The 16,758-nt window shown below is 49.5% G+C and overlaps 2 protein-coding genes across 4 annotated transcripts; both read left to right on the top strand.

Annotated features, from left to right (window-relative positions):
* Positions 1–487: 487 nt before the first annotated feature.
* On the top strand, positions 488–5,443 carry casq2 (calsequestrin 2). The gene is made up of 11 exons (XM_077616651.1): positions 488–1,046; positions 1,999–2,074; positions 2,388–2,488; positions 2,574–2,685; positions 3,226–3,299; positions 3,380–3,510; positions 3,779–3,824; positions 3,905–3,959; positions 4,746–4,846; positions 4,912–4,986; positions 5,055–5,443. The coding sequence occupies exons 1-11, from the start codon at positions 801–803 to the stop codon at positions 5,235–5,237; spliced, it is 1,200 nt and encodes a 399-aa protein (XP_077472777.1). The 5' UTR covers positions 488–800; the 3' UTR covers positions 5,238–5,443.
* Positions 5,444–5,961: 518 nt separating this feature from the next.
* Positions 5,962–14,112, top strand: sytl5 (synaptotagmin-like 5). Of its 3 annotated transcripts, XM_077616645.1 has the most exons (19): positions 5,963–6,048; positions 6,304–6,472; positions 9,375–9,612; positions 9,824–10,036; positions 10,335–10,447; positions 10,528–10,612; positions 10,705–10,818; positions 10,896–10,980; positions 11,046–11,142; positions 11,383–11,489; positions 11,638–11,718; positions 12,078–12,143; positions 12,279–12,457; positions 12,555–12,657; positions 12,735–12,896; positions 12,971–13,082; positions 13,175–13,313; positions 13,400–13,608; positions 13,689–14,111. In XM_077616645.1, exons 3-19 carry the CDS (start codon positions 9,449–9,451, stop codon positions 13,853–13,855), a joined length of 2,196 nt encoding a protein of 731 aa, XP_077472771.1. In that variant the 5' UTR covers positions 5,963–6,048; positions 6,304–6,472; positions 9,375–9,448; the 3' UTR covers positions 13,856–14,111. The 3 variants fall into 3 exon arrangements, with proteins under 3 accessions (XP_077472772.1, XP_077472771.1, XP_077472773.1); XM_077616646.1 differs by lacking the exon at positions 12,078–12,143 and having other exon boundaries at positions 5,962–6,048; positions 12,276–12,457; positions 13,689–14,112; XM_077616647.1 differs by lacking the exon at positions 12,078–12,143 and having other exon boundaries at positions 13,689–14,112.
* The last annotated feature ends 2,646 nt before the right edge of the window (positions 14,113–16,758 follow it).

The raw sequence follows: 16,758 nt of genomic DNA on the forward strand, positions 1-16,758 counted from the left end.
TGTGCGGTGTACGGATATTTACAAAATCTTTTTTCCAATTGTACTTATTTTTGGTGTGCATATGTATATGTAAATACATATTTCCGCACACCCAAACAAAGCATATGCAGTAACTATGCATATTACAGTCATCCCTCCATTATCAGGTCTTCACTTATTGCAAATTCACTACTTTGCCATTTTATTATGCTATTTATTTATTTTTAAATGTGAAAATCACGCTGAAACTCATAAGCGGAAGCCATTTTTGCTACTAGGACTCAGCACTGAAGAAAAAAAAAGTTATAAAGGCAGTGACCCTACTTTGCAATTTTTCGATTATCGCAGCCACGTCTGGTCTACATTCACCGCGATATTCGAGGGATTACTGTATTTATTTTTACCTCCAAGTCTTTTTCAAACCTCTGGTGATTTTGAAAGGACAGGAGACTAAAACAGGCGCACTTAATGTCGTTAGTCCCACTAAGTGCAAACGCCTGTTTCGGCGTCCTCCGGGTTGCGGAAGCCTTTTTCCCAGCACCCTCAGGCGCGCGCGCACACCTGTCGACGGCGGCGAATGGCACGGCGACCCCTTTGTTTTTGCCGGCCTCCCGCAATAAGCCGCGGCGTTTATTTTTAGCCCTCAAACAAGCGCTCTCCTAAAAATGGGCCTGCGGAGGTGCGGCGCCGCTATGTATGGTTCTGCTCCTCGCCTGCCCCGCGGGCGCTCGTGCGTGCGCGCCTGAAGGAACCGGAGGGAACCGGAGGGAACCGGAGGGAACCCATGGGGCTTCTCTTTTGAATATCTGTCTCCCGCTTCCATGTTCTCCTTCTGGCTGCTGCTGGCCCTGTGCCTTGGGCCGGCGCCGGCGATGGCGGCGATGGCGAGCCGCAAAGGCCTGGAGTTTCCGCAGTACGACGGCAAGGACCGCGTGGCGCACGTCGACGACAAGAACTTGAAGAAGGCCTTGAAGCGCTACGACACGCTGTGCCTCTTCTACCACGGTGCCGCCGAGGACAGCAAGGAGTGGCAGAAACGCCAGCAGATGACCGAGATGGTCCTGGAGGTACCCACGACGACGTACGCCGCAAAAAAATATAGATTGCCAAAGTCCCGGCTATGAATTTGTATTTCTAAATACACGGTGCATGTATTATTTAAAAAAAGTTAGATTATTTTGAAATGATTATTTGCCCTTCCTGTATTTAGCCGGCTAGGCTCCAGCACCCCCGTGAATGATGCACATATCAGATCAAAGCAGCCTCAATGCTTTTTTTCCTCCATTTTAATCTTTTCATTTTCATCCATTTATATTAGGGATGGCCAATAGTTATAACAACCGCCTACTGTCTGTCACATGAGGTGAATCATGAATTCAAAAGTCGTTTTTGATACGGAAGTCGACTCGCTCAGCCACAACGGTCATTTCGTGGCGAGTGTGACATTAGCGTAGAACGTGCGATTGCCCCAGAATGCATTGTGATCCAAATATAAATCATCGGGTCAGAACAACTGCCTGCTTTTGCTTTATTTTTAGAACAATCTGCTTCATTGTGTGTGTGTGTCTGCCTTCTAGGGTACAATAATCTTCCCTCCATCTTTCCACCAAATGGTCGCTCAAAGTAGAGTCGATGATTTGGTGATTTTGAGTTAAATTTAAAAAAAACATCAGCCCTTTGTTTTTAATTGTAGTGCCTGAAGCATGTTGATGTTGAAAGGCAGTTGGAACACTTTACACAAATGTCTATAATAGAAGTAACATTATTCTTCTGCTACATCCCTTTTTAACACTAGCCCACCAGGTGATGCTAAAGCACAAATAAGTTAACCAATAACAACTATCCTATAATATTGGTTATATATCGGCCGATCTTTATTTTTATTTTTTAAAAGTCCTTGTATTGGCATCACATGAATACCAGTTGACCTTTATGACATAATAGTTACCCTACAATATCGGCCAATCTTGGAAAAAGTCCAAATGTGTAATTATGACGCTTTTTGTGATTGACGTGCAGCTGGTGGCTCAAGTGCTGGAGGAGAAAGACATCGGCTTTGGGATGGTCGACTCGCCAAAAGTGGCCAAGAAACTAGGCCAGTACCATTTTGTTTTTCCATTTGGAGCGGGAGAGTTGGCAGCCTTTGTTCCATCACAAACCACCCCGCCAGCTTCATATTTTTTCCTCCAGTGTATGTAAACATGTCGTGTTTCAAAATATAAAAGCGGAATTTCAAGTTGACCCCCGTAGTCTTCCATTTCCCGAAAGGACGAAAGTTTGAGCACTCCTGGTCTACGACAACGATCCCCCCCCCCCCCCAAAGAAAAATCCATCTGTTGAAAATTTTGAATTGAAAGACCAAATTCATTTTTTCTCTCTCCATATTTTGTCTTTGTTGACGCCCGTAGGCCTGGAAGAAGAAGGCAGCGTGTACGTGTTCAAGGGCGACCGCGTGACGGAGTTTGACGGCTGGCTCTCCGCCAACACGCTGGTGGAGTTCTTGCTGGACGTGAGTTGCTTTGCTCCGTCCGCAGCGGGCCAGAGTGGCAAATCCAAGATGGCTTCCCTAACTCCGTCCGTCCGTCTGCCCGCAGCTAATGGAGGAGCCCGTGGAAGTCATTGACAACGCTCTGGAGCTGAGGGCCTTCGACAGGATGGAGGAGGACATCCGCCTCATCGGCTACTTCAAGGGCGAAGATTCCGAGCGTGAGTGCCGTCCGTCATTTCCCCCCAAAAAACAACAACTCTTTTTCCATATGTAATCCATTAAATGACTTGTTGTCATGGTTGTTGCTAGGCAGAAATAACACAATTTAAAAAGCAATATTCACGTTTTTTTAAAATGATTATTCTGCCTTTTAGCATGCTTGTTGCTACGAGGGGTAATCACATTTTGATTGAATCATGTTAGAAAGGACAAACATCACCTTTTGTACATTTATTTTTAAATCAATCAAATTTTAAAAAGCTGGTTGGCATGGGGGTTACTAGGCAGAAATCACATTATTAACTCCTTCACGTCAAATTTATCTGAACTGGGAAAGCTAGCATGGAAGGATGGGGTTTCAGTGGGGCTGACGGAAGTGGAGGTCCGATCCAGTTTGACTGGGGTGCCGGAGCCCCGGTCTCCGTGGGGATTTTATCCCGACGGCGCGTTGCAGCTGCCGCGTCGTTAGCGTGGCTCAAAGTGGATCTATTTTAGCAACCCAGCGAGGTGACGCTGTCTCTCCTTTCCCTGCCCTTTAGATTACGACGCCTTCAAGGAGGCCGCCGAGCAGTTCCAGCCCTACGTCAAGTTCTTCGCCACCTTTGACAAATCCGTGAGCGAGCGATCCAGCGTGGGTGGGCCCCCGGTCGAGGGCGGGTTTTTTTCACGTATGTACGCGTGCACGGCCGGCAGGTGGCTAAAGAACTGACGCTGAAACTGAACGAGGTGGACTTCTACGAGCCCTTCATGGAGGAGCCCGTCACCATCCCGGGGAAACCCTACTCCGAGGACGACCTGCTTCACTTCATCAATCAACACAGACGGTGAGCCGCCGCGTTGAAATTTGCCCGTTTTGCATGGCCTCAAATAGGAATAATATCGTGAAAAAAAGCTCCATTACCCCCCCCGCGAACCCTGTGAGGATAAGCGGTTCAGAAAATGAACGGATGGACGAATGTCCGATCCGTCTCATACGGAAGGAAGCTGGCTTCCGGCCCCTCCCCGTTAAAATCCATCGGATGTCTATTGCCATCATGCCATCAATGGCAACCCCAATGAAAACAAAACCGTCTTTTTCTTTGACATCTTCAGGCCCACTTTGAGAAAACTGCGTGCAGAGGACATGTTTGAAACCTGGGTGAGCATCTGTGCAAACGACAATCGGTTTATTTTGTAACATTTTCCTCACACCTTTATTCGCTTGGGTTTGGTTTTCAGGAGGACGACATAGATGGCATCCACATCGTGGCTTTCGCAGAGGAAGAGGACCCGGGTGAGCGACTTTACTCATTTATCATTGTCCAATCCTTTGGAAGCCGCAACTTCCAATGGATTGGACGCCTAGCGCCATGGGTGTCATTTGTTCTGCACTCTGTCAAAATGGATCCACGGATAGGCCGCACCAAACGACATTAGCCGCTCGCTACTTTAACCCGCGGTAGTCGAATTGCGGCGACGGAAGAAAAATCCATTTAGCGCACCGGTGTCACATCATGATGAATTATTATGTAACGTTGTTGCATAATACGGCCGGCCGCCTTTACTCTTAAAAGCACTTCCTGTTTGGGCAAACAAGTGCAGATGTTCCTCATTACGGAGGAGCACCCTCGAGCGTGCTTGTTTTCGTGGAAGTCAGATACTCGGGGTGGAGAAAAAAAATTCAAAGGCCGCATTGTAGTTTTCCCATGAAAATATATCTGCGTCCAAATTTGAATGTTTTAATGCTTGACAAGAGACAAATGCTATCATTCCACAGTTTGATTCATGTCCCGTATCCTTGTATGAGCATTTTTTTTCAGAATTCACTGCTTTGTAGAGGGCTAGCCGTTGATTTCTGACTTTTCTTTAAAGTCATTGACTTCCGAGATAGGGGGATTGGACGTCTGTCGCTGCCAATATCAGCCAATATCATACTTGACGCATGAAACGAGTCCACGTATATGGCACAATAACTGGCGACACATGTCTACTATATGACCCCTGTTAGCATTAGCATTAGCGGTAGCGCAAACGGACGGACAGCTGGCTGAGCGACTGATTATTTGTCCTTTCTTCTCAGACGGTTTCGAGTTCTTGGAAATCCTGAAGGAGGTGGCCCGAGACAACACGCACCTGCCGGAGCTTAGCATCGTCTGGATCGACCCTGACGACTTTCCGCTGGTCTGGTCCGGTCCGGTTGGGTCCCGAATCGGCGGATTCTTTTCATCTCTCCTTTATCCCGCCAGTTGATCCCCTACTGGGAGAAAACCTTCAAGGTGGACCTTTTCAGACCGCAGATCGGCGTCGTCAACGTCACAGACGTGAGTCCGTCCGGCGCTGACCTTTTGGCGCCACGTCGTCGCCAGTTAAACGGCGTTGGCCTTTTCAGGCCGACAGCGTGTGGATGCTAATAGACGACGAAGAGGATCTTCCCTCGGCTCAGGAATTGGAGGACTGGATCCAAGACGTCCTCTCTGGAAAAATCAACACCCAAGACGACGATGACGACGATGACGATGACGATGACGATGATGATGATGATGAAGACGACGATGATGATGACGAGGAGTAAAACCGCTGAACACCGGCCATTGCTCTTAGTCCAAATGGATGTCATTTCCTAAATTAACTCTTGACGGCCCTAGACGTCCAATCTACGTCTAGCGCCGCCAATGGCATTAAAAATGAGTATTAATTGCCCACCACCACTGTTTCAATGGATTTGACGTCTAATGCTGTCAATAGCAGGGAATTAGTTTAATAAAGCAATTGGCTGCATTTGTGCATTCGTCTCTCCTTTGCATTGAGCGGAGACCATAGAGACATCTGGAGGCCGATTGGTGCTACTACGACGGCGGATTGAACGTCATCAATGAAGCAAGTTAGCGCAAATTGGACGCCATCTGCCGGCCTACATGTGCATTTTGGAAACAGTTAAAGTAGTAACTATTGTATGCAGGACTTATTTTAAATGACTAAAATATCTCTATTTTGTCATTACAAAACCTAAAGAAACTGGTGTCAGCCGATACCGTACATCCTGGTGTTTGTAGCAGTCCAAAAATGACGTCAACCTCGAGCAGCAATAGTTGTATTGCTGGCTATGACCATTTGGTGGTGCTGTTCTATAGTGTGCCCTGTATGGTGCACGCATGAGCTGAACTTTGTAAGTGACCGAATCTAAACCGCCCCTGTGCCTTTTATCCCCAAGCTAAAGCGTCCACACTTAAACGTGGTGCATTTTGGCATCGTTAACCATCCAAATGTTTGCTTGTAGGGCCAAAGTGAACCGACGAGCGCGGAGGAAAAGCCATAAGCATTTGGTTGACCCAGGGCAGACAACGGCGCGACTCAGTAGACGTGCCTGCGCGGCGGCCATGTTGGTAAGGGCAGCGTCATCTCGTTTACTCTTGACACTCGCTATAAACACACTATTATTATTACACTAGAAGTATCCTTCATCCATAAGGAATCTTTATCAAAACTTTATTCGATTGTTTTTGTTTATATACCGGATAGAGCTGTGTTCTTTTTTTTTTTTTGACTTCGTGCCAATTTGTAATTTGTATTTTCTTTTTTTCAACTCTGCATGCACGCACGCCACTCCCCCTGACGTACGCCACGCCCCCCTGTTCAAGAAACACCCTGGTAGCACCCGTGCAACACGCGGAGGAAAAGGAAACCCCCACACCACACCGCACCGCAGCGTAGCGACACGGTTGGACGATCACCGACGCCGGGACGAGCCGGATCCAGTCTTCGGCCTTTCGTGGCTCTCCCTCCGGCTTCCCTCGCCGTCGCTCCCAGGTAAGACGGCTCTAACCGAAACCGAGATGTGCTGGTGTTTGGTCAGTGACATATGGCAGCTGCTATTTTACCTTCGCCGTGGATTAAAAGGGGTTGGCGTTGGTTTTTTTTGGGGGGGGTGTAGGGGACGATCACGACCGATTACGAGGCCCCGTCACTCACCGGTGGGACTGTGCAAAGTTGGGCGCCTTTCGCACAGGTGCAATGCAGCAAAGAGCCCGTTTTTGTCGTCACGGCAGCTCGCGTTCGTCGGTCGCCACCACGGTCAACTCTTTTCAGCGTCTAAATGCGTTCGATAAAGGGGCGCCTTTTCAGCATCAATCGGTGATTGCGTATTGGAAGAAAATTGCAGCGATGGTCGAGGCGGCGCAAGGAAATCTGTGCCAATTTGAATTTATCACATTGAAATTCCTTATAGCATGGAGATTCTAATGCATTTTTTTCAGCAAAAAAACCCCAAAGAAATGTACCTGTGGGAAGACAATCGATTCCCTATTGAAGTAAACTCGTGCCACCGAGTTTTTATTCAAATTTGTTATATACATGTTGAAATTGTAATAATTTTGATGTAACCTGGAAGCACCCTAAAATTTACAAGGAAATGAACTGCTATAAACAGACGGGTGTCCAATTTATTGGAACTAGGAGGACTGAAAATGAATCCGTACTCTTTGAAAATGTTTAGCAAATACCCTCAAAATATATATTTTTAATTAATTGGTGATTTTTTTTTGGTTTATATTTTTACTGGCTTGTGCCTATGGTAGCCCATCCCAGCACAAAAACAAAATGACATTATACCTTCATAAAGGCACTAATGTAATTATCGTTGCGTAGCAACATGTCCATCTACAAGTAACTTTCAAAGGTTGCTTGCCTTGTGTGCGTAAAAGTGGAAGTGGTCTGAGCCTTTTTTTTTTCCACTGGCAGAAACGGGCAGCAGCCAACGATCTGCATCCTAATTCAATTTTTTATAGTGGCAGGAATGAGCTCTCCCGCGTTCACAGATTTGCCGATAATGCCGATCCGGCCGCTTGACGACAAAGGCCGACCGCGGAGGCACGCACGCTCGCTGTCGGGGTTGCGTAGCCATTGACCGGTGCCGCGTGGGCGGAGGGGAAAGCCCGCACCGTCGCACGCAATCACTGCGGCGGTGGCGGCAGCGCGTAGTCGCGATACGCCGCGGAGACTCCCCGGGCTCCCATTGGTGCTCCACTCAGTCTTTGGACTATTTTTCATCCTTGAGCTTAATGGGGAGCGACGGCGTGACGGGCAGGCCATTTCCAGAAGAAAAAAAATGCTCCGTGGGACACGATCCTACCGTTAGTTTCATTTTGGGTTGCTTCCTGTGTTTTTTAAAATGTCATTCATATTACAAAGTGAAAAAAGAAATTTGATTCATACTTCATCATGTTGGATCAATTGTTGACCAAAATGAAACATTTAGACCTAATCTTGACCATTGAACCCCCAGAATTTCCAAACCATTATGGACAGTCTTGAACATGTTTTTTTGGTTATTGAGCATTATCAATTGACTCCCCCAAATTTGCCATTTTAAACCAAATAATAACCACGTTTTGTGCAGGAAAAACTGTACTGTAGAAATAAAGAGTTTCCCATGGGCCGGCCACACAGTGCATTAACAGCAGCACAGCAAACATATTCTATTCAATGGCAGCCGTGCCTATTTAAAGTAAATAAAACACAAAGGTGGGTAAACACGGCCATTGTGGCAGCGTCCGATCACGGAAACGACACACGCCAGGCTTTTTTTTACTGCCAAGTTGTGTCGATTTTCCTTTAATTGCTACTTCATTCTAACGGTGGAGAGTCTTTTGAATCAAATGATCCCAGAGGAGCTTTTGGAGACGACGTTGCCGTAACGTAGCCATTAGTAGGCCCGCGGTCTGCGCGAAAACCCGCCGCCACCCTCCCCCCTCCCGGTTGCCATGACGATGATCCAGCTCCACCATCGGCCATCGCTGGAGACATCCGCTCTGTTCTAATGGGCGTCGTTCCCCCTTCTCATTTAGTGGTGGCGGAAACCAAGAGAACGCCAACTAAAGCAATCATCCGTTTACCTTCCTGCGTTGCTCGCCGGCTGATTTTGGGAGGAGCGCCACTCATTTCCCGGGCCGCGCTCCCACGCCCCGTGATTGGCTCCTCGCTGAGTCAACTGTACGCTAAAATCCAATTATACGCTAGAAAAGCCGCGTCGGACCGGAAAGGAAATGCGACTTGAGCGCGTTTTCTGGCGTTGATGACTTTTGACAGCGGCGCCGAGGCCGCCTTTAGCCGGCGGCGGGCGCAGCGCTATTGAGCTTGGCTTCATGCATTTTTCATCTTTTCAACATTTGGACTCTCTGCGTGCATGCGTTCGTTCGTTCGTTCGTTCATCGGTCACCGCTCCCGCCGTGAATGAGGAATTAGGAAGGAAGTGTTATGTGTAATCTCTCTTCACGCTAACACCTGATTAACACTCAAAGGTGTCAGCCACATGAGATTGCTGGATTTGGCGGTGAAAAACATATTTTTCAAAATATATTTTCCTCCTCCTTTTGACTGCCATTGACCGTGTAAATGTCAAACTGATTCTGACAACTAAACAATGATTAAAAACCCAATGTACAAGTCATAAATTTACCAGCAAATAGAGGATGATGATGATGATGATGAAGATGATGATAGGTACATAGACATCCGGTTCTCCATATTGTTTATATGCCATGGATGGAGGCAAGGATTTATTTGTGTAAAGATTGGGCGGTTTGCAGTGTGCTTTAATCAAGCGTTGAGAGGGAGGGAGGAGCCTCAGCTAACCAATCAAAACAAAGGTCAGACATCCCTTCCTCACCTCACCTTATCATACTAAGCCCCTCCCCTTTGCCCTTTCGGACAGGTTCGGCGCCGAGCTGGCCCATGGCCACGGAAACGGCAGAAGTGGGCTGAGTCCTGCCCGCGTGGGAGGCGGCCATGGAGGCGCCCGCCGTCGCCGCCGCCGACAACGACCGGGTCCTGAATCGGGACCGGGACCTGGACCTGGACCTCTCCTTCCTGGTGGAGCACGAGCGAGACAGCATCTTGAGGGTTCTGCAGAAGGACGAGAAGCTGAGGAAGCGAGAGGAGAAGAGGATTCGGTGAGAGCCGCTCCCTCGCTAAACTCCTTGGCGTCCGCCCTACAGTAATCCCTTGATTATCGCGGTTAATGTAGACCACACATGGCCGTGATAAATGAAAAACTGCAAAGTACGGTCACCCCTATGTATTTAAAAAAAATAAAAAGCGCGATGTAGTGAGGTGGCGATAATGGAGGGATTACTGTATTTGTGTCCGGCGTCCCTTTGACAGGAAGTTGAAGAACGAGCTGCTGGAGATCAAGCGCGGCGGATCCAGGGCGCCGCGCGACTCGCCCGAGCGTCGCTGCGGCCGCTGCGACCGGACGCTGGGCCTCATCTTGGACCGCGGCCGGGCCTGCCGCCAGTGCCGGATGCTCGTCTGCGCCCAGTGCCGCGCCCCCAACGGCGCCCTCCAGTGGAGGTGCAACGTCTGCGCCAAGATCTCGTAAGTGCCCCAATCGCCCGTATCAGACCGTGCGTGGCAGGCGCGTTCACTTTTTACTTTGTTCGTACGGGATGCTGCATAGTGAACTTAAAAAAAGGAAATAATCCAAAATTGAAATATACAAGTACATCATTGTTTTTCATTATTACTAAATGAATTCAAAATAAATCAAAAGTATATGTAGGAAGATGTACAAATGTACAAATTGGAAGAAGTTGATTTAAAAATGACTACGTTGAAGCCCAAAAAAGAGGGAATTAATACTTGATTGGACGTCCTTTGTCTCGCCCACCCGCAGGGAGTTGAAGGTGGCCACGGGCGAGTGGTTCCTGGAGGAGCGATCCAAGCGCTTTGAGCCCAAAGTCTGCAGCGGTGACGCCATCAAGCAAACCATCCTGCGCCACCCGGTGGGTGAGTGATCGATCGTGCCTGGTCCCGCCCGGTCACGTCCCCCTCTCCCAACTTCTCCGCCTCCCTCCCTCCCTCCCAAGCCCCGGAAGAAAAGACCACCTCGGACAGCTCCTCCTCCTCCAAGAGCTCCAAGCGTCCCGCCGACGGCGGCGCCAAAAGGAGAGGGTCGGTCGCCGGGCCGGTCGCCGGGCCGGTCGCCGGGCCGTGGCGCTCGACGAGAGCGCCGCTTCAAATGCGTCTTCTTTCCTTCCGTCCAGGAGGACCAAGGCGGACAAAGCGGGCAGAAGAACCTCCAGGTCCTCGGACAACGGCCACAAATCGCTCTGGGATGCCCGCAGCGGGCGTTCGGCCCCGAGCTGTCGTTCCGACGGGTACGTCGCCATCCCCGGCCGGGCTGACGACGAACGAGTGAACGGAAAAGGGTTGGACGCTCGCTGCTGTCTTTTAGCCAGCACTTTTTGGACGGCCCCTCCCGCGCCCGGCGATCCCAGACTCCCGACGGATACTCCGTTTCCAGCGACGGGAGGCTGAAGGTGAGGGTCCGCGCGACGTCCAAAAGCACGGCGCCCCGATGACGGGACGCCCGCTCTTTGTCCAGCCCGACGGCGCCGAGAGCGTTTCCAGCTTTCGCTCCGGCTCCCCCGAGAAGAAGGGCGCGCCGTCCATTTGCGTGTCTCAGGCTTCCGTGTCGTCAGGTGAGTCGCACACACGGTATTATTTCATATATTTTATGTACTCCATTTACACTGGGATGGACGAGTCGACCTCCGAACAATTCAAAGGGCGAACTTTGATGCCCTAAAAAAGCAATTCAGCTAAACACCAAGTCCACTGTTGGACTATTTACAAGAGGATTTGGACCTGGTTCAGGTCAAAAATGATTGGCTTTTTTTCATTGTAAAAGATGGGTCTTTTTTCTTCTTCTTTGATTTCAGATCACAGTCGCTCGGAGATGGACCTGTCGTCGGCGGGCGCCGCTTCCGAACACAGCGACGACTCGCTGAGTCTGAGGAGCCGCTCCGTGCCCGGCCTCCGCCACGCCGTAATTTTTGCATTTCTCATTTTTTGCATTTGTCCCCCACCCTTAAAAAAAATGACAACTATTTAACAAAAATTGTAAAAAAGATTTTATTCTTAGTCATTGAAAGTATACCTATATTCATTGATGAATGTCTGGCGGTCATTTCTAGGACCCCGGGGAGGAGGCGGACGCCCTGCTGTGGGCCCACGAGCCACCGACGGGACGTCGGCTCAGCAGCGCCGTTTCCACGGTAACTGCTTTTGTTTCTTTTTCACTCGAGGCGCCACGCAAACACGCGTCCGACACCTGTGTAAATAGGGGCGCGCCTCCGGGCGTCACGCTACGCCCTGCCGTGTTCTCATGCCGTCACCGTTGGGCATATTTATTCAAAGCAGGATGCATCTCGCCGTCATCCCCGACAACTAGAAAAAAAGCCAGGGAACCAAACCATGGCCGAACGCTAGAAATGAGCATCCCCGTTTGATTGCGTCCCAAAGACTCACTTCTTTTCTCTGTGTGTCTCTCTGTGTCTCTTTGCGTCTTGTGGTGGTTCACCTTCCCCCCCTTTGTCCGTCCGTCCGTCCGTCCATCCGTCCTTCCGCGGGCTAGTCTTCCACCCCTGCTTCCGAGAGAAGGTGGACCTTACTCAATATCCCCGACTCAGACGCCGAGACCGTAAGACTCTGGAGTTTATTCACCAATCACTTGATTTCCCAGAAAGGACAAACGTCGGCGCAAAGTCGCTCCCTTTTGTATTGTTCGCCGACCGGAAACGTCGGCGTCTTTTTGACGTCCGTCCGTCCTAAGCAGAGCAGCATGGGCAGCATGACGAGCATGTACAGCGAGACGGGCGACGACGGCCACGCCCGCGTCAGCGGCGAGATCCTCCTCAACGTCGGCTACAGCTACAAGACGGGCGCCCTGGACGTGCTGGTCAAGGAGTGTCACGATTTGGCCGTCGGGGACGACAGGAGGCAACGCACCAACGCGTGAGCATCGACATCGTCTTGTGGTCTTATCTTATCTATCCCCCCCCCCAAAAAAGATGTCAGAAAATGCCAATTCCTACTGGTTGTTTGTCGCCAGCTACGTGAAGACCTACCTGCTGCCAGACACCTCGCGCCAGAGCAAGAGGAAGACGGGCGTCCAGGCCAACACCGTCAACCCCGTTTTTAACGAGAACCTGAGGGTGGGTCTGTCCGTCCGGCCGTCTGTCGGTACAGCTCCAACGCTGACCTTTCGCTACCTTTTTTAATTTTTATTTAGTACGTGATCGGGCGCTCGCAGCTGGAAACGCGCACGCTGCAAGTGTCGGTGTGGCACCGCGACCGCTTGGGACGCAACGCCTTCCTGGGCCAAGTGGAGCTGACCTTTGACTCCCGGGAGTTGGATTGCCAAATGGATGAGTGGATGGCCCTGCGCCCCAAGGTAGGTGTGCCCGGCCAGGCAGGCCCCGCCCCCTCCACCTGCTCCTCCTCCTCTTCTTCTTTACGCGCCTCCAGCCAGAGGGCCACGCCGATGCCGCCGGCGCCGAGTACAGAGGAGAACTGACCGTGGTCTTGAAGTACATTCCTGCCGAGAAGAACCTCATGCTGCCTCTGGATCAAGTGCAAGGTCCGTGGCGGCGGGCGTCACTCACTCCACCCTCGGCGCCGTTGCTCGCCGACCGAATGATTTTCTCCTTTTTTTTGTTCTGCCTCGTTCAGTGAAGAAAGGCTTCCTGAAAGGCAAGAAGAAGAGCACCTTCACCCCACCTAGAGGGGGGATGGTGGAGCTGCTGGTCAAGGGGGCCAGCAATTTAACCGGTGTCAAGTCCGGAGGGACGTCGGATCCCTTTGTCAAAGGGTGGGTGAGGCGGGATGGGCCCGGCGGATGGGCAGCGCGAGCGCGAGCGCGTTCCGCGTCCTGACCGCGTCTCGCGGTCGCCGCAGCTACCTTCTCCCGGACAGCCGCAAGTCCACCAAGCACAAGACGGCGGCGGAGCGGCGCACGGTGAACCCGCGCTGGAACCACACCTTCACCTACTGCGGCCTGCAGCCGGGCGACCTGGACAACGTTTGCCTGGAGCTCACCGTCTGGGACAAGGAGCCCCTGGCCAGCAACGTCTTCCTGGGCGGGGTCCGCCTGGGGGCCGGCGAGGGTAGGCCCCTTCGTTCCGCCTTCGAACATTCCAATTCAAATTTAAAAGAAGTGTCGGTCGGTCGGTCGGTCGGCCAACAGGCAAAAGCTACGGGAACAAGGTGGACTGGATGGACTCGTACGGGGAAGAGCGGCGAGTGTGGCGCCGCATGACCGACAACCCCGAAGTCCCTCAGGAGTGCACGCTCATGCTGAGGTCCACCATGGGCAAAGTTGCCGTTTCCACCGCCGCCGCCGGCGAGCCGTGACGGAGCCTGGACGTCTTTCAAAGTACTTCCTCCTTCCACCGCCGCCCTTTGCCTATTAGCAATTGAACCTTTTGGGGGACAGTGCAGGCGACTTCAGTGGAAACTTATTCCAAATTCGGCGCTCGAGCCACCCACTAAATTGAATTGACACGTAAATACGGTGAATTGGAAAGCCACAGCTCATTCTGGCCGTGGCCTCATCTGTTTGAATAAATGGCCACTGTCCCTGAAAGGGTTCACGTCTTTTAACCGCCAATATTTGTTTAGGTTTTCAAAATATGAGTAGAAGTGACCTAGAAAAAAGACTTAGACTAACCTTACTGGTGAAGAATTTGGGCCTTGGAGGAAAAGAAATGGATATTTTCCTCCACAAATTTTTCTAAGGACGGATTTTAGGCGCCGGCTTATTTTCCGGACAAATTGTAGTCACGGCGCATCCGTCCCTAAAGACAAGCCAAATGGTCGTGGTTAGCAAGCATCGTAGCACGCCAAAAGTAGCATTTAGGGCAAAAGACAAAGTGGCACTGTCAGTCGCGCTAGCAGCATTTCGTCACGTGGTCTCGTATCCACCGTTGAATTCGATCCACTGTCATTCTTGTTTCCCAACATTCCATGCCTGCTTTCGAAAAAAAAAAAGTACTTCAGGATGAACAAAAAAAAAGCACATGGAATTTGAGCACTGATCAAGCTAAAGGCAGCAGAGGGCATTCCTGTTCGAAAGACCACTTTGAGTACGACGAGTATGAGGTGAGATGAGAATGGATGTGACTTTGGATGTACAGCAAGCATGTTTGCCTTGTGTGCCCAACTTGTTTCGTGTCCCGCCAAAACATTTTGGAAAGATATATTAAAAGCTTTTACACCGATTGCTTCGCTTTGGGAGGTTTTATTTTTAAGCTTTTCAAAAACCATACCATTTAAGTTAAAAAGAAAAAAAAGTGTTTTTATTTTAATGACCATTTACTAGTAGTAAGGTGATTTTTGTTGTTGTTGTTGTTGTTCTGAAAAACAACCATGTAAAGTAAGGCATTTTTTCTTTAAAAATGACAATGTACAGGGTGTTCCAAAATGTTAGAGCCCAATTCGTAGGCCAATCATTTGGACCATTTTCATTGGAAGGGCCTCAAACTGTCACCGCTTGTGTAGAAACGTTTCAAGTTTTGGTGTATAACGTTTGCCATTTCTTTTTTTTCAGGTTAAGAAATGCCATTCACTTCAAAAGAAAGGGCATTTGGCGTGTTACAGTATGCTTGGACTCAAGTCAACTGAGACGGTGCAGTAAAAGTGCACTAAGCAGGTCAGAGTTTGGTTTTGCTAAAATGATCAGTGCTACTCAAAATACACATCTCATGTCCTAGTTGGCCTAGTGGCATACTAACCTGAAAATGTCTGATCTTAAGCAGGTTTGGGCCTGCTTAGTATTTGGATGGGAGACCAACTGCCTGGCTCTAACTTACTTTTATGTTACCAAGGGGAATTTTCTCAAGTCCTATGGAGCTTAGAAGCAGTGGCATCTATTATATGCACAAATTGAAATAGGGACCCGTGGCCTAAGTGGTGAGTCCGTTGCAAGGTGCATCGGTACCGGCACCTCTGGCCGCATGGGTTCAAATCCTTGCCCTGCAGAAAGATTTTTTTGGTTACTAAGAGTGTTGGTGAGTCCTAGAGTGTTGGGCCTCCGGCGGAGGGGGAGGGCACCAACACTGAGTGACCAAAATCTTTCTGCAGGGCAAGGATTTGAACCCACGGTGCACCTTGCAACGGTCTTATCAGTTGGGCCACGTGGCCCCATTTAAATGTGTGCATATAATAGATGCCACTGCTTCTAAGCACCGTAGGAATTACAAAAAAACTTGTGAAAATTCCCCTTGGTAACATAAAAGTAAGTTAGAGCCAGGCGGTCGGTCGGTCGGTCGGTGTCCCATCCAAATACTAACCAGGCCCGAACCTGCATAAAATCAGACATTTTCAGGTTAGTATGCCACTAGGCCAACTAGGACATGAGATGTGTGTTTTGAGTAGCACTGATAATGTCAGCAAAAGCAAACTTTGACCTGTTTAGTGCACTTTTACTGCACCGTCTTGTCCAAGCACACTCAAATGCCTTTTCCTTTGAAGTGAACAGCCTTTCTTAACCTGGAAAAAAGATAGAAATGCCAAACGTTACACACAAAAACCTGAAACGTTTCTACACAAGCGGTGACAGTTTGAGGTGATTCCAATGAAAATTGTCTACATGATTGGCCTACGAAATGGGGTCAAACATTTTGGAACACGCTGTATAGTGAGGCATTTTCTTTATAAACAAAAAGGAACATGTTATGTATGTTAAAAAAACATATAGTAAGGCACTTGGGGAGGGGATGTGACCATGTATAGCGGACCTGGGCAATTAATTCCACGGTGGGCCGCAGTGGGTGCAGGTTTTGGTTCCAACCCATAAGAGGAAACCGTTCCACCAATCTGGTAGCTTAGAAGTGCAATCAGCAAACTTTACACACGCACACGGTGAGGAGGGCTCAAAAAAGCACAAATCACTTAATATATTAAATGGGGGTATATTAAATGTTGACTACTTATTATTATTATTATGCAGCAGGGGTATATTAAATGGTGCACAAACGGGAGGCTCAAAAAAGCACAAATCACTTAATATATTAAATGGGGGGTATATTAAATACGACCGAGTGTAGTCAAGGGTTTCCAAAAACGACAAGGTAAGGTGTGGCCACTTCATGGTGTAGAGGTTTGTTCACCTGACTGCCATGTAGGCATTTGGGGTTCGAATCCCAGTTGGGAATCATTTTTCCCTTAAATAGAAACAACCATGTGTAGTCAAGACCTTCGAATAATCACAAGGTAAAGTGTGGCCGCTTCATGGCGTAGAGGTTCGTTCACCTGAC

Source organism: Stigmatopora argus, chromosome 13 (assembly GCF_051989625.1).
Source record: "Stigmatopora argus isolate UIUO_Sarg chromosome 13, RoL_Sarg_1.0, whole genome shotgun sequence".
NCBI lineage: Eukaryota > Metazoa > Chordata > Actinopteri > Syngnathiformes > Syngnathidae > Stigmatopora > Stigmatopora argus.